Here is a 25,949-nt window from a genome sequence, read left to right as displayed (position 1 = left end):
AAGAATCTTAAAAAGGAACCCGGTAAAGGTGGGACATAAAATTTCCGCACTGCGGCAGGAGACGGAGAGACAGGCGATCGGTGCCACGCGGGGTCGTTATCGGGCTGCAGATATATATTGTATATATTATACATACGTATGTGTAGCAGGGGAAAACAACTTTTCGTCGAAAGAAATCGAGGACGACGTGAGCAATCTGGTTTGCGACAGGTAAACGCGCGTGCAGCACTTGCGTGGCTACATCTACCCTGTCCTATCCTATCAATTTATCCGCGTGTGCGTGCGTGTGTGCAAAAAGCCCGAAGCTGCATCTCGATCGGGAAAAGAGAAGTGCTCGGTGCGGTAATGTCGTAACGTACCTTGTATACCTATCCACCTACCCGACCTACGGGTACGTGGGCAGGGGCTAATAACTATCGTTCTATTAATAGGCCTCGGGTGTGTCCTATTTTCTAATATCACATCCATCGCTCTCCCCGGCTTCGTGCACATGCTTTATGCATCAGGCATGCAACGTTTGCTTAAAAACGCATATACAATTTTACACACATGCACGCGGAGCCCAACTCTCGCACGGTCCACCAGTCGCTAATTGCGTGGGCGCGATTATTATACGTCTGCAGTTTATACGCGTGCGTGTTTTCTCTGTGTATTATACGTAAATACAGTAACGTGTAAACTGAACGTTTTAAATTTTCGCGGATTTTCGACCCCGTTCGTAATTAACTGCACATACGTACGTACGATCGACGTACCGTTCTTTACACTTAATACCACCCGTGTGTGTTCGTTGAGACGCCGTATCCAAATCGCAAGCTCGGATCATCCGCTATAATTTGCTGCGCAGTCGACTGGATCGGTGATGAATACCTGCAATAAAATAACAGACTCCCCTGAACTCAGGGATGCGATTTCAGAGTACAGGTGTGAGTGTTGATTAATAGAAGGTGACACGTTATATACCCGAAGGGGGCGAGGAAGAAAAATGCCGTGAATATCTCAACGTGTGGCAAAGAACAGCACGGCGCAGCGGCTAATCGTGAGTTCCGAGCTTGCACGCGAGTGAGACCAAGTTTAAGCGCTGTGGACGTGGATTACACACCGAGAGAAGACGGTACGTTGGGTGTGTAGGTATGGACGAATGCACGGCATAGCTTTACAACCGGGACAAATTGTTACGAGTCGATTTGTCCTCCGAGTACCTAACTATGTACATCCGCGGTATACATACCTGTAATACGTGAGCATATGGACTATCGTTTATTTTCAAATCTTTCTCGCGTTTTGAATACCTGCTTGCCATTATGTGCGTATATACAGGTACTCGCATAGTCGCCGCTTCAGCTACCGTTGGTGCCGCTGAACATAGCGGGGCTCGTCTCACTTCGCTTAAACTAAATCTGTTCCTTTTCCCGATAAATTCATGACTTGATTGTGGTCCTCTTTCTTCCTTTCTTCCTTCCTCGATCCGATGTCCTCCCATTCGAGCACAACCTTTGACGACAATAGGCAATCGTTACGTGTATGAATCTCTTACTGTCCGTGCAACTCTGCCCTAACAATAATGTACACGTCTACGTATAATACCTGTCGCTGCAGAAAGCGTTGCACAATGGATGATCATCACGCGTGCTTGAGGTATAATCAAGCTCAACCGCGCGCCAACTCGGGCCTGCGTCTTCCACGTTATCCTAAACATAAGAGGATACGGGAGGAGAGGAGACGGAGGTTGCGTTTCTTTTGCGGTACCTAGATGCATGTACATACCTACACACTGTGTATTGTTACGAGGCGCGTGGCACACCCCGTATTTGTTTAACTTTTTGACGTCTGCTGGCTGCGACGTCGTCGTGTCGTAACGCACGAGCTTGCAGGTACGACACTCGATATATTATATGCAAACTACACCGAACCTCGGCCCTTCCCACATCCCTCTGCACCTTGAGCCCATTGTGACTTTCTTGTTGTCACTCGCGTCATTGCGCAGAGCTCGGTGTTACACTCTTGTTACGAACGCCGTTGTACAACGAATTAAATATCAATGAACTTGCGACGGGTCGATTATCATGAGACGGAGAAAAACGTAGCGGAGCTCTTATACGTACACAACGGAAGTTCTGACGAATCTTGCTGAATGTATGTAGAGGGTGGCTATTAATAATACTGATTTCACAACGTGAAATATTATCCTAACACGTCAAATCGAGGCGTGAAAAGTCGAATGAACCGCTAATGAAAAGGTACGAGGCCTGCGAGGTTTTGCGAGGCATGGCCTCTCGACTTTCTTGTACCCATAACTTCCGGTCAACGAAGAAGAAGGAGCCTGTACGTATTAACGATACAATATGCACGCAAGTCGATGAACCTTCCAGCGTACGTGCAGTATATCAAGGTGGGTCGAGTCGAGGGACGTGCACGCCTGATACTTGACAGTAATAAAAACAGTTTCTCTCTGCAAATGTGCATCAGGGTGTGCAGCAACGTGCTTTACAGGAAACGTCGCCGTCAGCGACAAACGCAAGCTAACACAAGCTAACGTTGCAACGCGTTGGGTACATGGTGGTACCTAATGTGTAGTTGGAGTGGGTACTGTAGGTACCTACTCCAGATTTACATCGCAGTTTCATATCCACCGTGTGTGCTTGTTGGTATCACGTGTTGCTGTTACCAGTTTTACCGTGTATAACGCGTTTGAATGCATCGCGTCACAATCCTCCTTCCGCGGTACCTATCCGGAGACCTGCGTCACGGATTGATTCGATGTGCAACGCTCGCCACTCTTAACGACGACTTATCACGGAGTTAGCCTTGCGGAAAATCACGAGCCGCCGCGTTTAATCCCGTGCAGCTATAATGGGAAATCTGATTCGAATCGAGATTTCCATACACGCATTATGCTCAATGTACAGTTACCCAATGGGTACTACTCCGTGAGCGAAAGGTTGTGCAGCGCGAATTCGTTGATTGTTATAATACCTTTGACGCGGTTTATTATTCCATTTTTTTTTACCATGTTCCGAATATTTGATATTTCTGATGTGTTCCAGTAGCAGAGTTGAGTAAAATCAATGGGGGAGAAAGAGAAGAATGAAATTTATCTGTTTGGTAATTTGAAGTCTGAAAATAATCCCTTTTCATGGTACACGAATACATGCCCATGTACCAAATGATCTCTAATTACAATCATCACATACGCGCAGAAATAATTTCGACGTTGAATCTCGACGAACTTACGATCGTCAAGTCCTGGCGAATGAGCCACAGCCGTAATCGTTGGTGCCAAGATGATCGATGCGCAAACTTTCCTTCTCCGGGAGGCTGGAAATAGCTGCTGCAGCTCGAACGGAGGAAAGAGAAGATGCGGATCCCTTTCGCGCACTGCACCGAGAGATATCTGTAATGCCAGGAGACTCGCGTTAGCTTCACGGGCCCCGCCTATCGCCTTCTAAGGAGGCTCTACCTGGGCCTTATAGCCTCTGCTGCACCGGCTTCAAGCACGCACACAATTCTCGCGCGAGAATCGGACCCGCGATTGCCGGCGGAGTCGGAACGGTTGGGATCTGGGACCTGGGAGTTGGGAGTTGGGCCTGGCGGCATTCGCGACGTGGGCCGCATGTAGCCGCGGCCCACGGCCGACTCTCGGGATCTCTGAATCTTAACGCCTTGTCTACCTCACGCCCGGCATCTCGGGACGAATACGCGACAGTCACTGTCGCGTGCCGCTCACGGAGGAAAGATAAAAAGAGGAAAAAAATGTTGTCGAGTATCGTTCTTTTTGGAACTCTGGACTTGTCACACTCCGATATGCCGGCCCTGCTGCAACTTTTGAGATGAAAAGGAGGATTTTTTTTCGTACAAAGGAATCGGGGGATAAAAGCCTTTTCTACGAGTCAAAAATAATTGTCGTTTTTCGAAAAATATTTGTGCCTGTTGAGAAGGAAAGAGATTTACGATCGAAGGTATGCAATTTCAGCAGTCATCCGTCCGTTGGCGATTTTGGAAACATCGTGGATTCGAATTTTTCTTTCTTGAATTTCGTGTTTAAAAAATACTTATATTATTATAAAACCTGGTTGCAACAAATAATTTAAACCTATCGAGATTTCTCAATGGTTTTAATTGGGAATTCTTGACTGAAATACATGTTTCTTATTTACTGACTACTACGATATTATTCCCCATCAAATCACTGCATTTTTGTTAAATTATCTCGCTTTTTGTATGCATACAAAAATGTTCCATAAACATGATTCGATCCGTTTAAAAACGTTCGGTTTTAGATTAATTTTTCGTAAGAAATCCAAAACTCTACTTGCTGTATAAATCGAGTCGATAGTTATACCCGTTTTTATTCCTATCAATTCTTTTAGACGATTTTTTTTTTTTTTTAATCTAATTTAACCAACGGAGCACACTCGTGTCGATTTTCTCATTTCACTGTCGATTTTTCGTGAACTAGAAGAAGGGAGAAAGTGCGGCACGTTGCACGCTGACGGGAACTGATCGTAGATTCGTACATACGTGTGAAACGAGGTAGTCTAGTGTAGGCTGCAGCTTTATATCCTATAACTCTCTAGCAACCTATAAGCAAGAATTGCTGGTTAATAATTGACGTTGCGTCTAGACGGGTGACCCGGTGCCGACGCTAATCGCGTAAAAGCCTCGGTCGGGATTTCCTGCTGGAGGGTAGCGACTGAAGTAAGCCGACTAACTTATGGTCCGAGCTGCAACCGGGACGAAATGCCTTATTTTGACAGGCGTTAAGTTTTATTCCTCCGGGCACCCTTTGCTATTCCCGTACAAGTAATGCCTTCCTGCAACGGTGAAAGCGCGCGAATTTACACGCGATACGCGAATGCGATTGTTGCTTCGGGTTCCGGTTAGCGAATCGGCGTGTTCGGTAGTTCCTTCCTTTTTTCAGAATCGGATGATTTGTACCAAATGAACTTTGCTTTCTTAGAATATTGAACACCCGCCCAAGTCACAGAATTCGATAGCTTGTCACGTTGCTTTTGAATTTTCCTAAATTTCAGACTAAGCATCGATACTCGGAAGCTTGAAAAAAAAAAGAAAAAAGAAAATCAACAATCCTGCATTAAAATATATTCAAGTCACGTTCAACCACGCGAATCGTGATACCGAAGCCTGTTTATTCCACTCGTGGCTTCCAGGTGTAACGAATCGCGATCCCGGGTCAAATTTCGATGGGGTGAATATCAGCCGGTGAGATAGCTTAATTAAGCGAACCGACGCGATGGGATTTTAGCGCCCGCGAGTTGGATTTATGCAGATTCGCGAAGAAGAGCCCGAATGTGCGATCGTTAAGACTCGGCGAGTAGCTCGCGCATGCAAATCCGATCTCCCTTTGCGATAGCTTCGGCTCTCATGGCGCCGAGCTGCAGCACCGCAGAATTCGCTTTTACAAGGGGGGGTGGTTGGGCTGCCGGCTTATCCATGACGCTTATAAATATTAAACGGTCCACGAGCCACGACGCAAGTATACATCTATCTTATACTTCTCCTCCTTGCATCTCGATAGCGCAGCTCTATAATATTAGCGCTGCAACGACGATCCGGGACGTCGACGTGTAATAACAGTGTTTCGGTGATACGCTGCGCACACCCCGAACAAGCCCGACTGCAACGAGCAATTACATCTCATTTTGCTTGATTCTTCTTGCCGAAGCGCAGCCTGTGCACGCCTGCACAAATCCAACGACGTGAAATGCTTACAAGGATTTTTATGCCCGTATGCTAATTCTCCAATGCGATTCACGGACCTTGTCGAGGCTACGGTTGCACCGCCTCGATTCAGTTTTGACAGAGAAAAACGACGGGTAAAATTTATTCCGATTAATTCACTGCTTATCTTGGCTTTGAATAAATTATGAAAAATTCAGTTACAAGGTAAAAAAAAAAAAAACAAAAATCACTACTTTCGTATTTCACACAACAATTGGCGTATACTCGTATAATATCTGCGATTTTCAATCAAATCTTTGAAATATAAACGTGTTGTTACAGAATTCTATACAATAAAAGTTACGAACTATATTACGGACAATTTGATCGGGTAGAAAATTACAAGCAAAGAGCTGAGAAGACAAATATCCGTATATAAGATGGGATGAATAAATATCGACTGCATTATTATATCGCACGGTGCGGTACCTCGTGTAAATATCTATATACATATGTTACGTATAAAATAAACGAAGTACACGGCGAGGATATCGGTAAGTCCGCAAGTGAGTTAAGCTGGAGGGTATAAGAATCGTAGCGCGAGGACCACGCCTCTAAAGATAGCGATAGAGAGCCTCAGGTGCGGCTTATCTCCGGCACTAACTTTGCTCTCCCGACGCACGGTGCTGTATTTTCCAGGCTTTTATTTGTCGCTCTTGTTCCATTTTGTTTTTCTTTTCTTTTCTTTTCGTCATCTCTTTTCTCAGCTTCTTTTTTTTGCCATATCGTGCGAAAAGCGCGTCCGCAATATCGGGCTCTGTATGCACCGGTGCTATTTCTATCGACAGGTCTCTCTCTCTCTCTCTTTCTCTCTCTTTCTTTCTTTCTTTCTTTCTCTCTTTCTTTCACCGGTTCTTGTGTAGACGTATAAACGCGACGCCGCAACGATCGGCGCCCACTCATCTGCATATTTGCTGTTTCGTTTCGTTTATCGTGGGCATTGTACGACGTTCGGATTATGTGGATTTTTTCTTCTTTTCTGCATCATGTCGCGAGCAAAGGCAAATTCCGCACAACTTCTCACCTGACTAAAATAGACGCCGCAGCTGTGATTCCAGGCATTGTTATTATTATTGTTATTGTTGTTGTCGCATGCATTGGTAATCGGAGGAAAGGGTAGTGGATAAATTCTACAACGTTTAAAAGAAAAGGAATTTGCAATACCTGCAGCTACAACTCACGTAAATATTATTTTTATACTTCGGTAAAATTGTTTTTATTATACCGTAACGTGTAAGCGACTTGGAATGCTGCAAGAAATGTAGCATGGATTGTTGAGTAGAAAATTACTCTGAACGGAAGCAAAAAATTATTATTAACGAGAAACTAAACGTCTATATACGCGTACACAAATACACTGTAAACATTCATGCTTCTTCCCGTTAGTCATTACCAGACGTTCGAGTTTCCCGCCTCGATAAAACCAGCAGCTTGACATTTATTTCTGCGATCATAACGTTTATTCATGTTTTCATTTCACTAAAATGTCCGTCGTTTTCTTAATTGTTAAACAATTTTGGCGATCTTGAAAATTTTGGCAGCAGACTTCCGTGTACGGTGAAAGAAAGGTGAAATCGCGAAGAAACCATTAAAGGCTATAAATTTTATCGTTTCCTGGATTTCACAGCCAAAGTAGAGACCGACCGATTTCTTGTTTCAGATTTTCTACCGCAGGCAGTTTCTTTTCGCCAACTGCACCGCAGCCGCAACTCTGCGAGCTGTGTGCATAGAGAGCCGTTCAGAGAGTTTCGTAATTGTCCTATAAGCAAAGTATAAACGTATGCAATGTAAAGTGTATTTGCGCCGCGTTGCGTCGTAGTTACTACAAGAGACGTACGTACTGAGCAGGAAGTAATCTGTTTCAATGTTGTTTCAATGCGGCGTAGGAACGACGTGCGCTCTCAAAGCCGACGTGGTCCACAACCCTGGACTGCCGCTTCTCTTAGTGCCGAGGTTCTCGTCGGTCATCTCACAGGGGTACTTAAAAGCATGCGCAACCGTGACATCACGTATGTTCCATCCAGCTCGCTCTTCTAACTGATAAATTGGTGGGCAGCAAGTTGGTCTCAAATCGTGCTGCATACCGCACGGCTTGGTGGTGCCAACCTGATGATAACCCGGGAATTAGAGCAATGGAATATCTCACCACCTTCGACCGACAGATCTCAATCTATCATTTCTCAAGTGCTTCCGCTCCGTTCTCGAAATTTCGTTGCAATTAGATTGAACGGATCCTACAGGCTTTCTGAAATAACTTGTTTTATCGTTAGTCGAGTACCAAAGTGTCAGGTTTGACATGGCGGGGGTCAAAACTTGGAAGGGTGAATATTTCGAAACTTCAAACATGCGAAAATAAAATAACGCAAGATGAGTCGTTCGAAACCTTGATTTTCCAAAGTGTCACTGGTTAGATTTCACTCAAGATTTCGAACAATTCATCTTGCGTTATTTTATTTTTGCATGTTTGAAATTTCTAAGTTTTGACCCCCGCACCTTTGATTGAAACTTCATCGACGAGGTTTCGGAAACAACTCTCGGCCGCGTCGACGACAATAATTAATCGCGGGAACAATGCTTGGCGGAAACAGCTCTTGGCTTGTCATGTTCCTGGTGACAATGAGTGACTTTGTCCCGTCAACGGAAACGCGTGCAATCCAGAGGTTCCATTCCTCCGGAATGTTGGTCCGCACAAGGGTCTCTGTAAGAACAGGAGACACGGCGAGCGTTATTAATTGGAATGCAACGGCCGGCACTTGTACCGCTGTTAATAATAATTATTTATTAACCGCTGGAGCAATCGTAGACCAAGATTCGCCTACGCAGGCGCCGCGCTCCTTTCTGGCGCTAGAAAAGTCGTCGTTTATAGGCGCTCCAGTCTCGGTGAGGAAAACCGGGAGAAACAGAGAGAACGAGGAGAGAGAATTGACAGGAATGGGTATCGAGTCGCACGTGGGGCGCAGCTCAATTACCCGTGAATAAGCCCAACGCTGCAAACAGGGCCGTGTGAACCTGTCGTCACCTTATTAGTTTTAATACCGTAATACGACGACTCGGTCCTACCGTGTGCAAGTTTCCCTTTGTACTAATGAGCTGATATTTCCTCTCGTCACGATCTAACTCACAGATAAAACAAACGCGTGGGCGTTAAACCAGCCTCCGATGCGTATGTGATATGCAACACTCACACGCGTTTCTTACCTGTACACGTCTAATTCTTGTTATCACTATACGCTTGGCGCACTAACGGAAGCTGACGGAATTGATTGTTCAGCGCCTATAACGTGTTCATGAATCGCTCGGCTCTCTCTTTCTCTCTCTCTCTTTCTCTCTCTCTTTCGGTACATAATGCTAATCTGGCAATTAGTAGTTCCGAACGTGACTGCGTGCGCACGTTACGAGAACAGGTTAATTTAATCGAACGATTCGATACAAGTGCCAATATCTCATATCGCGAATTAATCAGGTTCTTGACCGCGGCTGCCGTGTATCCTGATCTAATACTCTTATCCACTCCCAAACCGGTACAAATTCTTCGATTCTTCGTTCGATGGACGTATTTTGTTTGTAAAGTTTTTACCGGCCATCTTTAATAGGAGCGGAACGCTGCACACCTGCGTAAAATATATTTTGCAATCACAGTGAAATTGGACATGATGTTTGTCGCATTTACAGTAAGATAAGCATCTTGTCGATGATTTACGATCGATCGAAGATTTTTTCAATAAATAATTTGGTCAACATCAGTGCAGTGTGAGCTAAGGCGGATCATCGGGCATTAAAGTCAATCAGGCTCAGAATCGTCGCGCAGAGATACTTAATCCGAAAAGACGAAGTGGTTAATTAACCACGGTTCTTAAGTACTACGGATCGGAGTTTAAAAAAGTCCCGTTCCATCACCTCTCGTCATTCTCGCTCACCCCGAACATATTAGGTACGGAGAATCGGTATCAGCGGGATATTCGTCCTCGGAAAGTGCACGTATAGGAGGTTGAAAAAAAGTTGAAAGTGAAAAGAAAGAAAAACCGCGACGTATATTATACGGACGAATTTAAATCGACATCGTGTAACGCAAGGATAACGTGACCGGGATCTCAGGCGTATAAGTAGGGACTATTTATAAATCGATGATAATTTATAGTCGCTGCAGTTTGCCATATTTATTGCCTCCCAATCGGACGGAGAGCTATGTGCATAATGCAGCGTGATGCAGGGACGTACGAGCTGTTGCCGATTTTTCACCATCGTACCGATGCAATTCTCGCCCCGACGCACGCGTGCCTCTCGTACCATACGCGTGCACGCGTGTAAAACTGCACGCTTTACGAATCGCGTATCTCCCTTTCCACTGACGCGCAGTGCCACTTGGAGAGAGAACTCCTGGAGCGATCGAGGAATGCTGCCGTCTCTCCGCTCCAGGTTCAGTTGTAGATCAGGGACTGTTTGGGACATGGTCGTTGACCGGTACCCGATGGTGTAGAAAATGATGAAAAAATAAAAGGTAAAAGGATCAGGGACTGCCTGTCTACTCGTTGATTTATTTATAACACTCGGTGGAGGATCCATTAGATACCGATCGATTACCGATCACTTTCGCTGTATCATCCCGCGATGCACGCGCGTTCGGTATATGCAAATCGACATCCGATCGGCGCCTGCCTTTTACGCTATCGCGACAATTCTGTTCAACGTAGATTCACATGGTTTCTCGATCGAGAGTGCCAGCTTCTGCATATTATATGTTTCGCTTGAGCAACGTCTCGTTCGGAAGCCGCTACGACTCAATGTCCTCTACAAATCGTTACTCGATACTTGTTCAACCACTCCATTGTTATTTACCAACTACTTAATTCACCCGGCTGGTTATGCGGGTACAATTAGCCTGTCCCACGGTACTTCCCGACATATTTAGTATGGACAACGATCCCGCTATGCTCCGTTACCGTCCCTTTTAACGAGGACGGGAACGGAGGACGACCAAACGGACGCTCGCAAGGCGATAGAAAAAAAAAGAAACTGGCCTGCCAAGATTCTCGTGAATAGAAAAAAGATAAGAAAAAAAGAAATTCAGTTACAGCTGACATAATGATTCATACGTGCCCCGAATGAATGCTTCCTGAAACATATTACACGTAAGGGGACGAATAGTGCACCTGTGCGTTTGTAATTCTCAGCAACGTTTCTCACAATAAGAGGAGATGAAAACCACGAAAGTCACTCGTCTAACTAACGCATACCCGCCGCCTCTCTGCCTACATCTTTGCATAGAAATCACCGCTTACTAACCGTTTTCGAACTATATGGTATATATTATAGGTACGCACACCTCCTAACTGGTAGTGTGTAACTGCTTTCTTGTCGAGCACGTAGCTCCTGAGGTACATACGTCTTTTACTTGCTTAACGTCAGGCATACCTAACGTGTAACGTGAAATTCGAGACTGATCGTCACGTCCGAATAAACGCTGCTGCTTTGGAAACTCTGTCCGGTACTCTATCTCTGAACATCGACCATCTCGATTTCTGATTACAGGGACAACTTGTTTCGACTAACGCTCAGCCCACTCACTGTCCTCGAGCACGCGCCCTGGACAGCGCCACCGGAGAAGGCAACCGTGTGTCAGGACAAGGGACAGAGCGCCGACGACTGCCACAACTACATCAAGGTGGTACTTAGCAACGGGAAAAGCCTCTTTGCCTGTGGTACCAACGCCTTCAGTCCCCAATGCACGTGGAGAGAGGTGAGAACTGAGAGATTTTTACATTTTATTTTTCTTCGAGACTGTTAGATCTGACGCTGGATTGGTCGAGTTGCCGGATCAGGAGCCGTTGGTCATCAACGATATAAGAAGGCCTTGGAAACCTTCAGATTCTATTAATCCTGGTTACGTAAGTCCGGTCCATCCTGATCGCCGATTATAGTCACGACTCGTGATTAGCTGCAACAACGTGTGCTGGTAAACCGAATATTTTTTTGACCTTCAGCTGTCGTCGGTAATCGTGGAGCGTAAAAGCGTCCATTATAACAGTGGTATCACCGCTGCGATCACGTCCTTCGATCGTGAATCAGAAATACTCAGCTAAGATTCGCAATTGCTGGTAATTGCAGTCATATCGACTCTCTGCACATGGATGTATGATTACCCGGTTGACTGCCTCGACAAAAAGAAAAATATTAATGAAAAATACACATCTGTCGTCACCCCGATGGCATTTCGAAAAGAAGACAGGGTATTAAACCATTCGTTCCATTTGCTCTATCTTGCAGATCGAGAATATAAACAGTGTGACAACGTGGATGGCGGGCGTTGCGATGTGCCCTTATTCTCCCCACGCCAATGTCACGGCCTTGCTCGCCATGGGACCATCCGGAGGTCTGTTCGCCGGGGCACCGACCGATTTCGCGGGGGCTCATCCGGCCATCTACAGAACTCTGGCTACTCCGATTCTGAGGACACATCAATACGATCCAAGGTTAGTTTGAGAACGCTTTTCATTCGCGAGTTTTCACAACTGACTCGATTGCTCAACTGACGCTTTTCGAATTTCCAGATGGCTCAACGACCCACAGTTCGTTGGCAGCTTCGAGACCGAGGACCACGTCTATTTTCTATTCAGGGAATCCGCAGTGGAGTACATGAATTGCGGAAAGGTATGTTACACGTACTGTCCTGATGACGATTATCCAGACGATGATGACGTTTATCATTATGAATGAGCACCACACCTGTGCTCGAGAACGCGGACGAACCGTTACATAATCCCTCTTGGCGTTACGTGATACATCCGAGAATGCTGATTGACGCGTCATTAGCGCGCACCTTTAACGCACTTTTTCTCCTTTATTTCTACCGTTAAGGTCGCCTAGCTGTGTAACACGGTTGCAGTAGTAGCCGTACCGAAGGTGCACACTTTATTGCAGATTCTGCAGATTCTATCCCCAAGTTATTATCCATTTGATGAAATTGTTGTAAGACTGTGGTCAGTCTGTGAGTTATGCAAAGTCGTGATAGGTCACTGAACATGGTGTTGCATCATCGAAATCACACTTCAAGACATTGCAGAACGGGTATTTCTTTTCTGCAGAAAATCTACTCGAGGATAGCCAGGGTGTGCAAAAATGATCCTGGGGGTCAGACAATGATGCAGGATATCTGGACGACCTTTAGCAAGGCCAGATTGAACTGTTCCTTGCCAGGAGAATTTCCGTTCTATTACGACGAGATACAGGGTGCGGCTTACCAGCCTGAGGAAGGCATTGTCTACGCCACATTTACAACGCCAAGGTAATTAAATGAGCTAATTGATCGAATGAAAGAGTGTTCGAATATTTCTTGAAACGTTGCGATAAGACGGAAGACCGTCAGCCGTGAGGTTTATCGAATGGCAGTAACACCCGGTGGTCAGCTACAGGTATTGGTAGCATTACACGCTACATCGATCCGTTATCAAACAGAGTCGAATATCTGCAGGATGTTCCGCCGTGGCCACCCACGGTGACGGAGCTGACTGGGTGCAACGGGTGATAATCATTTCGGTATTGTGTTACGGATAGGATCTGAATCCGTTTAATAACACGTTAATAAAAGCGCCGGCGATCGCGTGTCGTGCGGATCGGATTTAATTATGTGGGCGGCTAGCCGAGCTTTGCTCATGGCGTTTGATCAATTAGCCGCCAACTTGCCTGAAGAATCACGGAGCTCTCTTCGTCTCGGTTCTTATCGGCAATAAGCAACGCGGTCTATTTCATGTGCAACCCGACGTTGCCCAACTCGGAACCCACGCTCATGTTCCTACTCTTCACCTCACACAACAGCAACAGCATCCCTGGCTCCGCCATTTGTGCCTTCAACATGTCCGCCATCAGCGCCTCGTTCAACGGGCCCTACAAACATCAAGAGAACTCTGGTTCTGCATGGGAACGCAGACCGGTCGCACATCGCAACAGACAACACTGCGGCATTCCGACAACCAACGCGGCCAACCAGCTTCTTGACACTCAGCGGTACCAGCTCATGGACGACGCTGTTCAGGGCGCCACTTTGGAACCGCTCCATACGACGACCATGGAAAGGTAAACAGTTGTGTCCTTACTTTCTTCCTGAATAATGACTTTCAAAGACCTCTGTACCAATTCTGAACTCTTCCATTTTTCTACCGATTCACTCAGATTCACGCACATTGCCGTCGATGCTACTCCGACCAAGGTTCACCGGACCGTGACGGTTCTCTATGTCGCCACGACAGAGGGGCTCGTCAAGAAGATCTCCGTTCTACCGAGGACTCAGGAAACCTGCGTCCTCGAGGTTTGGGGCCCACTGCCATCCTCCGTAAGGACCTTACAGTTCTTGAAGGACACTCAGAGCCTCTACGTGGGAATGGAGAACGGTCTTCTGAGGTAGCGCGACGCGGCTGAGAAAACTATCCTCCCGATTCCTCGACCATTTTTCAATGTCCTGAGCTCCTGTATTTTGAAACATTTCAGGATACCAGCCGCTCAGTGTCATCGGCATCGTGGCCGTCAGGCCTGCCTGAATTCCCAGGAACCATACTGCGGCTGGAACGACATGACGCAAAAGTGCGCTGCCATACCGTCGCATGCTTATCTCGACACTCACTGGTCCCAGCAAGCCACGCACTGTCCAGTATTGACAGACCCGGTTGACGGAGGATGGAGCTCATGGAGCGCATGGGCACCGTGCCAACACGGAACCGCGGTACAAATGCCGCATTCTCACCACGGCCACAATTACGAAGACACTAGGGAGGTAGGTATCGCGTACATAGTAGCGGAAAGTGCGTGCGATTTTGAGCCGATTCCTCGTAAGCCTGCAAGGTGCTCGTGAAACGCAACTTCTCTCAAGCTCGAACTTCATTTTCATGGAGAAAGATTTATACAAATCCCTAAAAAAATTTTTTAAAAATTCATATTCGTAGAGCACCGATATGTGCCAGTGTCAGACGAGAGAATGCAATAACCCTCCACCAAAACATGGTGGTGCGGGTTGCGTGGGAACGAAGGTGAGGGTGTCCAACTGCACGGTGCACGGCGAATGGACGGCATGGTCAGCTTGGTCAGAGTGCTCTCAAACTTGCGGTTTTGCAATGAAGACGCGTCGCAGGACTTGCGGCAATCCCGCGCCTGCATTCGGCGGCAGAGTTTGCGTCGGATACGATCACACCGAGAGCGTCTGCCTCGAATTACCACCCTGTCCAACACCCGCCAAGGCTGCGCCGCCTCCCAAAAATGGACAGTGGTCACAGTGGTCACCTTGGGACAAGTGCTCGAGGCCTTGCGGGGGAGGTGAGAATCCACATGTTTTTTTACGAGTATTTTATTCGAATGACGCAACTAGCCGAAGGCAATATGGAAATCTCTCGAACCCAATAATAATTGATTTTAATCTTGTTAATCAGAACTTGAACTGTGTTCTGGTTTTCGGGTTTTCAATTAATCGATTAATCGAGTTGTATACCGTTCAATTTAGTGTCAGTTGCGAGTCGTATACCGATTGACCTGCAGAATTTTAATGCGGCAACTTCAATGAATCGAGCCTGTCGATTAATTGATTAGTCGGAAAAACAATTAACCGAAATCGTCGATTAATCGTTTAATCGGCAAAACGATCACTCAAAGCTGCCGATTAATCAATTAGTCTCACAGCACTAGTTCTGATACACTTGAAGTAACTTTCGCTTCATTATATTTTCAGGAATTCGTACGAGAAGGCGAACGTGTGATAATCCTTTGCCAAGTGACGGTGGCGCGGAATGTCCAGGCTGCGGTTTCCAGGTGAGCAAATCCTCGTTCAATGACAAATTGCAACATTTATACAGATGGCTTGACACAATTGATTACCGAGTGTCGAGGCTGGTACTTGCGACTCGTACAATAATTGGAATAATCAAGTATATCCTTGGTCCGAATTGTCAATCCAGATCGAGGACTGTAACACGCATCAATGCGAGGACGAGAAACGATCCTCTGCAATGACGCCGTGGCTTCCGGTAAACTCTACCGTGTCAGCTATCGGTTACACGGAAAAACGTTACCGCTTTAGCTGTCGGGTTCAGACCAAAGACCCGTCTGGACTTCGTATCCAAATGTCGAAAGAGGAACGATACTGCAACTCTGATGGATCATGCCTGAAGGCCATGGGCGCTGGGCCGAGCGAACCTTCGGAAGATGGCTGGGGCGAATGGTCATCCTGGACTACCTGTACACGAACATGCGGGAAGGGCATTCAGCACAGGGTAACAATGGAATTAATTTTTGATTTGCACTTGCCAGCTATTACAAACAAATATTGAGTGATGCATTAGATTGAGTTGTCCAAGGACCCCGGATGAGAATTGAAACAAATAACAATTATCTCGATAGATAAGGCAATGCGAGTCGCCACTCTGCGAGAACGCGGAAGCAGATTCGAGTGAGAGTTCAAAGCAGTCAAGGTTCTGCAACATTCAACCATGCCGAGAGAGCAGCGGTGCAGGGCAATGGTCCTGCTGGACGGACTGGTCCGAGTGTTCGGTATCTTGCGGTATCGGAGTTCGATGGCGGACGAGGAAGTGCTTGACAAGCTTTGGTAACGATGACGAGGACGAGGATTTGGACGATGACGAAGACGAAGACGCGGAAAACGGCTGCGAGGGGCCCTCGACTGCAAGGGAAACCTGCGAGATGCCGAGCTGCGAATATCTTCGTGGTTGGGATCAGTGGAGTTCTTGGACTCCTTGCAATTCGGAGGGGCAACAACACCGAAAACGCCATTGTCTCCAGGAACCTTGCGCTTTTGAACGCGCCCATGAAACCAGAGTCTGTCCTGTCGACTGGATGGACAATGGTTGGTGGAAAATTGCTTAGTAATTTTTGTATTTGTAGGATTTCGATGGTGGACAGGCAGATAATTGTGTGGCATGCTGAGTTTAAGCTGGTACGCCAACCTTCAATGCAAGACTGGAGTTTTGTAATTTAACTTATCCCAACGGAATTGATCAAAATAATAGGAAATTATTAATCTTTGCATTCTTTAAGAGTGATGGACAACTTTGAGGTACTTTTCAGCGGTCTGAAACTTTGTACCCTTGAATCGGTTGCTATTTTCAGACATCTCTAACGCCCTGCCGCGAAGCGTCGATGTTGCTGGTATATCGGTCGGAGCCGTGGTCGGAGGGTGCATCAGTGGTTTCGTGATTGGAATACTGTTGGCCGGAGCTCTATGCTTCGTTTACCAAAAACGCCGGCAGCCGCGAGTTCCGGGAAGCCCGCATTACATCAGCAAGCAGAATCCATACGTTACGGTGCCCCTGAAGGAGGTGAGGGTCGCGGCTGGTTCCTGATGACGCGTGCATTCCACTTTCGTGTAAGCGTTCGACTCTAACGTCGACGTTCAAATTTCAGGTGAACACCAAACGCCAGCCAAGTTTTTCTGGAAGCACAAACGGCAACGGAACGCTTCGCACCAAGAACAATCCCAACGTTAACGGAGGACTGGGAAGTCCGAAGTTGTACCCGAAGAGCTTGGACTACGAGTCCGCAACCCTGAAGAGGAACAGTCATGGACAACCGCACATAAGGGCCGACCTGGACCAAGACAAGTATTACTGAGATTCGAGAAATTGCCGCGCAAGTAACGAGCGGCAGTATGACACTTGAGGAACGAGGATCAAGAATGCACTTGCGGTTAATTGGGTGCAAAATGACGCATGGCGTTTCGGCAATTATCCAACGCGGAAATGGGTCAACGGAAAGTCCGTATGAGGATGCGGAAGCCTGACCTAGTTGGACGGAGATAATGTCTCAAACGTAATTAGCCGAATATTTGTTCAATGATCGAGGAACGAGACAAGGATCGTTTTGCCCTGCGATGACAAATCTATGCATGTGTAACGAGCGTGGGCTTCGATTTTTAAAAAAGTTTATTCTATAGTGTTAACAGATATTCCCGGTTTTTTTTTTTGTCCTTCCCCGTTATTTTTGTTTTTATTATTATATTATATAGCAGATTTTACAAATGAACGTTTTTATTTTTTCATTATATACAGTTTTTGTTCTTTTCTTCCGTTCGCGTAATTCCGAACCAATTTCCTTTTGTTTCATTTTAGTCCATGTTAATTTCTGTATTTACTTACATTTCGTTACACCTGATGTCATTTAATTTTTCATTATTTAAAACATGGTTGAATCGCGTATTTGCTTATAGGCTTAGGTTATAGACGGACATATTTTAATGACTAACGGCTGAATACGGTCTCCATGGCGAAATATGTTTCATATTTTATTCAAAGTATTTTAATTCAAGGTCTTACACTAATCTTCCCCATGATCGAGAAATGTTCTTATTCACATTTGAATATCCGTTACGAGGTATTAGTTAGGAATAATAAGTGCCTTATTAACAGTAGCATTTTAATTATTTGTTTAATATAAAATATTATCGTTAATTAATGTAATACTTTAAACTAGTGATTAAAAAGAAAATCAACAGTTGCTCAATAATGCAAGAACGTCAATTAATAAGTATAGTGGAATTCAATGAGTGAAATAAGAAAAAGTAATTAAAAAAAAAACTTTCGAAACTAAAAGGATCATTGCACGCTATTGAGATATAATTGTTCTTTCAAATAATTCATTTGACCAAGCATAAGGAGTATGTGATCGATTTTAAGTATTCCCGGTGCCTTGTCTTTGCATTAGTTCCGAAATCGTATTTCGGGCAGCTGGGAATTCAATTCTAACTGCCAATTGATTTAACTTTTTTTCGTGTGAATACGAATCTATTCTAAAAAATAAGATGATAGATATTTTAACGAAAGCACAGAGAAAACAAAAACTACAAAGCAAGTAAATCAAGTTAATTGAAACAAATTAGATTGAAATAATTCAACAAGGTGGAGAATAAAACAGGAATTGAAACTACTACAATTTAATTGACTGGAACGCACGGGCATTCAACCACACATTTGTATAAAGGTTCGCGAAAATCACTATAATATTGTAATACCCGTAATATTACGTGCGCGTCGAAGATAATCGAGAAATTTTAATGCGACACCTAATATATTACGCATATACACATTTATATTTAACGATCAAGTCAAGAAATTAAAAGAAAAACGTTTTATATATATTTGTTATGTAAATACCGTACATTGTATTATAATAGTTTATATATAATTATATACATTATACATGTATATCATTATTTTGATAGAATCGCGTTTTTCGAATTAATGTATTGAAATGTGACATTTTAGTGCCATCTCTGGATTTTATGTGTACATATATGTTTAGTGATTAATTATTTTTTCAGAACGTATGACGTGCCGCATTATGCATTTGGACGTAAGGGATATACAAGCGAATGAATTGAATGGTGCCTTAAGCCGATAGGTATACATATATATCTATATCTATATATATATATATATATATATGTATCTATAGATACATATATATATATTATTATATTAAATAAATAATTGATTAAGGTATTATTAGTGTTCTAGATATAGTGCATATACGTATGAGTATATTATGTGGACTCATGAAAGATGAGATATGACTCATATTGAGTCACTTATTGATTGTACTAAAGAAGTAATTGCGGCGTAGTGACCGATCAGTTATTGATTTTTACCACCGTAAGTTAATAATTACACAGTACATACATGCGTTAACATAACGGAGAATATGGTACGTAGAGTATAACGGAAAATCTCAATAATCCTATTAAATATCGTGGAATCAATCCAGCGTTAATACGTAAATAGACATTTTTATGTGATTCGTGTAATATCTAATATCACCCGTTTCACGTTCACCTCGTATGTCTATATACGCAGCATTTTATATTATGACATACTATATGTAAACCTTACGAGTTATTTGATTTATATAACGATCTGTACGCTATGTTTGCGAACATTTACACAGGTGCCACAATTTAACTTTATAAAACTTCATAATAACCTTTAAGATTTATACTTACCAACTGTATTAGCCGTTTATACATCCCTAATTATATGTACGAAGTTTTTATTGCGACTTTATTTTTCATGTAGACAATCGTGCATTTTATTTTCCGCTTTAATCGTCACCATATATTTAATCATAATTCATTCGTTCCCTGATAAGAGATTTTTCAAGCTATAAACACAAGTATACAATAAGTTGTATGTAATTAGTATTTCTAAAGTTTCGCCCCTTCTAAGCGCGACGAAATCTCATCACTCGTTTATTACGCGGTATAATATTAATCTCAACTATGCTTTCCCGCACATACATTAGGGGGAAAAAAACAATAACTCTACTAAATATCATAAATCTTGACCGAACTTCTCTATTTGTTGTATGACAAAATTCATGGAAGATTCTTTGGCTTCAGGAGTACAAGTGACGACCATCCTGAAAAAATTACCAAGCCCTTTGTGACTCAGAGGAGTATATCCAAGCATTAATGAACCATCCATGACCATCCGTTCTTTAATCTTCGGTGCCACCTTGTAGAGCTTTTCTCGCCATTCATCCGTCTCCTCGAGGCCTCTCATGCTCGGTGGAATGTACCTACAGAACACAGAAGAACGAGAAATAATTATGATGAAATTCTAAGTGTGTTTATTTTTCTTTTCGGTCAGAAAGACAAGTGAAATCCCTGGTTCAGGGATGGTCTATAATTACACACCAAAAGCAAACGCTGCTGCACTCTGCCTCAGGGATGACAAGGCGAAATCCACGGCGAGCTGCTATCTGATTTTGGAAGTACCTGGCCGCCGCAACCGCATGGTCGACAGCTCTCCTGAGTCCATTGGTGCCCTTGGCTTTCCACATCAGCCACAACTTGAGGGCGTCAACCTGTCGAATCGATAATTAGAGGTACACAATTTTCGCAGAATTTGACGAACCGGTTTCTTCAACTCACCTTGCGACCGCATTGAACGCTCTTGTCTCCGGTGTCCCAAGAGACGTCGTAGAACTTATCTTGCTGAAAGAGGTAATTCGCCGCCGCGCTGTTCGCCTTGTGCAAAGAACCCTCGCCCTTCACCAGGAACAACGAACACTGCAGTGGAGCTCCTAGCAGCTTGTGCGGATTCCATGAAACGGAGTCTGACCTGGAAAACGAAATTTTCATGACCTTGGAACAAGGAGAGCTGGTACTTATTTCTCTCTGAACGTACATCTCCACGCCGATCAGTCGGTCCCGACGTTCCCCGGATAGAACAAGAGTCCCTCCTAAGCAGGCCTACAAAAATTACGAAGTCTGATTATACTGTGAAAATTCAATGATCTGTTTATTCCTGAAACTGTTGTTCAATGCTCACGTCAACGTGCAACCAAACGTTCTCTGCCTTGCAGATCTCAGCGATTTCATTCAACGGGTCAATCGCGCCCAGCACGGTTGTGCCTACCGTTGCATTGACGAAAAACGGCAGCCTTCCATCTTTTCTGGCCTGCTCAATGGCTTTCTTCAATTCTCCTGGAAGCATGCGGTCCTTGTCGTCTGTTTTTATCTGTAAAAAAAAGCACCTTATGGATCTCTGAACCCATCAGTCTTCCTGGCGCTCTATCACATCTCACCTGGTAGACGCTTTCGGTTCCCAGACCCAGCCAATGGGCCCCTTTTTTTATGGAGTAGTGGGCAGCCTGGCTTGTGAAACAGGCGAGTGGCGGTGACCCGCTCAGACCCTTGGTCTTCACCTCCGGCAGCCTTTTGTACCGAGCTAAAACCATCCCATACATGTTGGCGATACTACCGCCTGGACACAGGATCCCGTCGCCTTCGGGATGCTTCGGGTACCCGAAGAGGGCCAAAGCGACTCTAAGAACTTCGCATTCAAGGAGAGTGAAGACCGGAGCCACCTCGAAGGTGTACCTAGAATTGCGTCGGTTGAAGTCATTCAAGTTTCCAAGTAAGGTGAGAGGAAAATAGACCTTCAAGCAGTGAGCATACCGATCCGTATGAAATTTACAGTACGCGGAGGCCATCACCGGGACATTGACTTGCTAAAGTAGCAAGATGCACTTATCAGTAAATTTTGAGAAAATGGACTTCGCACAGTTGCCAGAAGTTCACGTCAACACCACGTTGTCCATTCGTCAACGAGGAACAATGTGAATTGCTTCTTGCTACGTCAACAAGTTGTAGTCACAGTGATGACCATTACGTACTACAAAATCCTTGCAAATCGGTTTTTTCACTACCTAAAAGGCTCCTTGACAGAGTGGCGCATCGCCGCCTAAAGCAATAACCACACATGCTTACTGGCTCGAGTTGAGGGCCTCGGTCAGCCAAGCTCCGGCCAAGCCGTACGAATCAACCCCGCCATAGAGCTGATTGTGGAAATTTGGATGCGAAGTCTTCACTGAGTAGCGGGCAATCTGTCTGAGCACCTTGTCCAGCTCGTCATGACTCGTCCCATCCTCGCCCAGATCCACGGACAGCTCATTCTGTGTTTAGATGTGTGAAAAACAGGATCGGGTAAAGTCTGACCTTGTAGATCGAGGCAGGAAAGCCTACCACGCATATAATGTACAGAGTTTGCCGATATCCCAACGATCTGTAAGCTTATTGCTGCGTAACGCTACCATCGTAAAGAAAGCGGAGAACATTATCAACGTACAACGTCGGGTGTGACGCATGATATCTGCGACGTCGTAAATCAATGCAAACTACATTACTGTTGGTCCGTAATGGGGACGCAAGTAGCGGAGCAATGACTGACCCTAACGAACGATTGTTGTCGTGAATTGTAGTTTCTTTCCATTCAAGTTTGTTGTACTAATGAAAGAATTAACGCGTAACTGTACATTGGTTTTCAAAGAAAATTCAGACGATGTTAGAAACGTAAAACATTATCTGTTTTGTCGTCCCAAAAATTTCGGACTACTTTGATCGGTTGTAAAGAATTTAAACTTGAAAATAAGGCGCGAACACACGGATTCGAACGTTATGCGCGCTTTTTAAAATTTTTAAATTCGAATGCACCGGTGCGAGTATCGCTCACCTTCAATTCCTCAGGTTGTAGAAACTCGACAACGGGATGATTTTCGGGTGGTTCAAGGACGTTTTCATCGACGATGATTTTTACGATGTCCTGAAGAATCTTGAGCGTCGTATTATTGCTTTGAGACGACATCTCGACTGCTCTTCCTGACAAACCTGAAAGGTCTGTGACTTCTGAGTGACGGTAGCTCCCACTTCTTTAGTTTAGCAGCCTCGACAGCTCTCGAGTAGAAATACCGCCCGTAAGCGCTCGGTGGGAATGATGTATACTTATTCACCATAGAGTTTACTCGAGAATTCCACTATCCGCGATAATTGATATATTTGAATCGTAAGCGATAATACTATACATGCTGGTTTGTGGATGAAAAATGAGATTTGAAATACAAAAATTCGCCAGACGCAACCCGACGATCAGCCTCCGGTACAATAACAATCAATCTGAAAACTAGCTCATGTGCCGCGGCTTATCTAAACTCTTCGTAGAAATATATCCAATGCCAATCGCGTCGAATCTCAAGTACCTATTCTATACCTACATCTAATAGTTCAGAAACGGATTAAACATCGAGCATGCTATCGGCTGGACAACACGTGTATTATTATGATCGGTAATCACATTGTATATGCCCATAATGAGTAGGTATTAGAATTTTATTATACGTACGTTCTTGTTTGTTTCCTTTTTTTTATTTTTTTTTTCATTTTATTTTAGCAACATTTGAATCCAAAAACCGATCAAGTCTCATACACATACCTTAGAATCTCGAATCTTGAAGATCTTAATTCCTAATAACTATACTTTCAGATCAATGCAGCACCTGCAACAGTTCAAAAGAAACACTGGATGTTGATATTCGGAATGAAACGAGATCCTCGAATAGATGGCGCTACAGTGACGGATTCGAATATGAGTGTACAATGTACAAGGTGCCGAGCAAGTTGCCATTCTCAAGGCGGCGCGATAAGCTCTACTTGTAAATCGAACGCGGATAGTGTCTGAAAACTGGTGAGTAGCTCTCGCTCTTTATCTTTCTTTGCCTAACTTACGGTGGACGGTAAGGTGGTCGTGGGCGATTCGACCGGTAATCGAGGCACCAGACCTCGCATGGATGCCCACTGACCTTCGCAGAGCTCGTGAAAGGACAGCTCGACGACGAGTCTCCCACCGAGAGCACCGGGACCTCGGCAAACGGCGCCGGCGCCATACTCCCAGAAGCTGGACTTGTTGCTGGCCAAGTGGTTTCCCCTGGGACCAGCAAGGTACCGCTTGCGAAGCCAGGTCGAAAGGTAGGCAGCACTGCAGTCGCAGTGCCAGGGGTTACGCTCCAGCCGCAGTTGACGGATGCTGGGAATCCCGTCCAGGAAACGAGGCGGCAAGTAGGACAGATAGTTGGCCTCCAGTTGGCTGAGAGGGAGGATCTCGGTTCAGAATATCAGGGATCATCTTACTAATTCGATCAGTTTTTCCGCTTACAGCTTTCGCAGGTTTGGCGTGTCCTGAAGGAGATCTGGATGCACGACTCGCAGGTGGTTCGCGTGCAGCAGGAGAATCGTCAGGTTCGTCAGACCCTTGAAGGTTCCAGCCTCCAGGACCGCCAATCCGTTTGCGTATAATACCAGACGATCTAGAGATCCAACGGGCATGAACAATCCCGGGGACACAGTCCTTAGCAAATTGTGACCGAGCTGAAGCTCCTTCAATGAGGTCAGACCCTCGAAGGCTTTCAAGTCTATCTGCAAGGAGAGCGGTGAGTTAATGCCGGTGAAAAGCGAAAATGAAAGTCGGCGTTGCTTAGATGCAGAAGCAGTTTATCTTGACATGAAACACTATGTTTGGCGATCGAGCGCGAAACACGTTCTTCGGTGAATGACGCTTGTACACGGCATTAAAAATTTCGCTGACCGCCTATCTTCTCGGTTCACATGAAATGAAGGTATTTACACGGGATATTCTGTTGGTCGACAACTCCAGCACCACCAGACTGGACAACTGCTTGAAAAGCCCGTCGCGAATTCGGGTGAATTGGTTCCCCCGAAGGTTCAATTCCCTCAAGTGGATCTGGGCCTCGAAAAACTCAACGGGCAAGTGCTCCAGTCTGTTTTCCTCGAGTCTGAGGGAAACCAGATTGCTCAAATCCTGCAAGGTCGTTCCGGGCAGCGTGGTAAGAAGGTTGTTGGTCAGTAGCAGCTCCTCCAGGTCACGCAAACCGTTGAAAACGCCGGAAGGCAAGGCAACAATGCGATTGGAAGAGAGATCCAAAATGGCCAACGTTGACGTGGTCAGGAAGAGCGTCGCGGGAAGAGTGCTGAGCTTGTTGGCGGAGAAGTCGCTGTAACATGGAGCGAAATAAAAACACTCCTAAACTCCGGCTGGACTCACGAATCATCACCAACACTCACAGTATGTGAAGCCGACGCATCCGGAGTAGCTGGTTCCGGTGTAGCTCCCGCAGCATGTTGTTGCTAAGTCTGAGATGCGTGACAGCGTGAAGAGAGAAGAAGAGGTTCAGCGGCAAGTGTTCGATCTGGTTGTCACTCAAGTCTCTGAAATTTATAATTACAAGCCTTCGTCAGCGTTCCCGACACCGTCATTCCGCCATTCCGCAAAACTCACAGATGAACCAGCTGCCTCAAGTCCAAGAAAGTGTCCCTGTGCAGGGCCGTCAGCTGGTTGCTTCCGAGGTCCCTGAAATATCGATGCGATGCGATGCACCCTTTTGCCTTCAACTACCACCATCTCTTACCAAACAGATACTTCCGGGACTTACAACTTCAGCAGGTCGTTTGGTACCAGCTGCGTTGGTGGTACGTCCAAAAAATTTCTCCCCCAACAGGATATCGACCTCGTTTCCGGCCTGCATCTGCACGGACCTTCGGCGCAGACTTCCCAATCATCGGGTCTTCCGCTGATCTGCCACACTGGATAATAATCAAGGGATCATGGACTTGCGGTTCGGTCCCGATTATCACGTTAGACCAAAACTTAATTCGAGCTTACCTGGCTGCTCTACGGCTCTCAGTCTCCTCTCAAGTCGAGATATTTTGCTCTCAAGTTCCTCGAGGTTTACGACGGTCGTCGCCACCTCCTCAATGCTGACTTCGGCGCACTCGGTCGCGGTTTCCATGCAAACTTTACCGACGGAAGTAAGCGCGGTCCTCAAGGCTATCGCTAACAATAACAGGAACTTGAGATCCATCGCTTTGA

The 25,949-nt window shown here is 45.3% G+C and overlaps 3 protein-coding genes across 4 annotated transcripts in view; 1 reads left to right on the top strand and 2 right to left on the bottom strand.

Annotated features, from left to right (window-relative positions):
- Positions 1–20,022, top strand: part of LOC124185678 (semaphorin-5B) — an 86,005-nt gene extending 65,983 nt beyond the window's left edge. For both annotated transcript variants that reach the window (XM_046576679.1, XM_046576681.1), the window contains 13 exons: positions 11,272–11,479; positions 12,007–12,212; positions 12,291–12,390; positions 12,825–13,024; positions 13,555–13,812; positions 13,909–14,136; positions 14,224–14,506; positions 14,676–15,042; positions 15,452–15,531; positions 15,678–15,992; positions 16,120–16,582; positions 16,846–17,054; positions 17,140–20,022. In XM_046576679.1, the coding sequence (XP_046432635.1) occupies positions 11,272–11,479; positions 12,007–12,212; positions 12,291–12,390; positions 12,825–13,024; positions 13,555–13,812; positions 13,909–14,136; positions 14,224–14,506; positions 14,676–15,042; positions 15,452–15,531; positions 15,678–15,992; positions 16,120–16,582; positions 16,846–17,054; positions 17,140–17,346 (3,124 nt within the window). In that variant the 3' untranslated portion in view covers positions 17,347–20,022. The remainder of the gene's footprint in view (positions 1–11,271; positions 11,480–12,006; positions 12,213–12,290; positions 12,391–12,824; positions 13,025–13,554; positions 13,813–13,908; positions 14,137–14,223; positions 14,507–14,675; positions 15,043–15,451; positions 15,532–15,677; positions 15,993–16,119; positions 16,583–16,845; positions 17,055–17,139) is intronic.
- A 33-nt stretch (positions 20,023–20,055) lies between these two features.
- Positions 20,056–22,888, bottom strand: LOC124185680 (cysteine sulfinic acid decarboxylase). The gene is made up of 8 exons (XM_046576683.1): positions 22,743–22,888; positions 22,001–22,185; positions 21,316–21,610; positions 21,060–21,248; positions 20,916–20,980; positions 20,660–20,849; positions 20,423–20,592; positions 20,056–20,304 (listed from the first exon to the last, which is right to left on the bottom strand). The coding sequence occupies exons 1-8, from the start codon at positions 22,872–22,874 to the stop codon at positions 20,058–20,060; spliced, it is 1,473 nt and encodes a 490-aa protein (XP_046432639.1). The 5' UTR covers positions 22,875–22,888; the 3' UTR covers positions 20,056–20,057.
- A 7-nt stretch (positions 22,889–22,895) lies between these two features.
- LOC124185679 (platelet glycoprotein V-like) lies at positions 22,896–25,941 on the bottom strand. The gene is made up of 8 exons (XM_046576682.1): positions 25,743–25,941; positions 25,513–25,663; positions 25,359–25,430; positions 25,145–25,288; positions 24,687–25,074; positions 24,219–24,478; positions 23,792–24,149; positions 22,896–23,562 (listed from the first exon to the last, which is right to left on the bottom strand). Exons 1-8 carry the CDS (start codon positions 25,939–25,941, stop codon positions 23,551–23,553), a joined length of 1,584 nt encoding a protein of 527 aa, XP_046432638.1. The 3' UTR covers positions 22,896–23,550.
- Between the last annotated feature and the right edge of the window lie 8 nt (positions 25,942–25,949).

This window comes from Neodiprion fabricii, chromosome 6 (assembly GCF_021155785.1).
Source record: "Neodiprion fabricii isolate iyNeoFabr1 chromosome 6, iyNeoFabr1.1, whole genome shotgun sequence".
NCBI lineage: Eukaryota > Metazoa > Arthropoda > Insecta > Hymenoptera > Diprionidae > Neodiprion > Neodiprion fabricii.
Note: the sequence above shows the minus strand (reverse complement) of the source record. Positions and strands in the feature narration are given on the sequence as shown.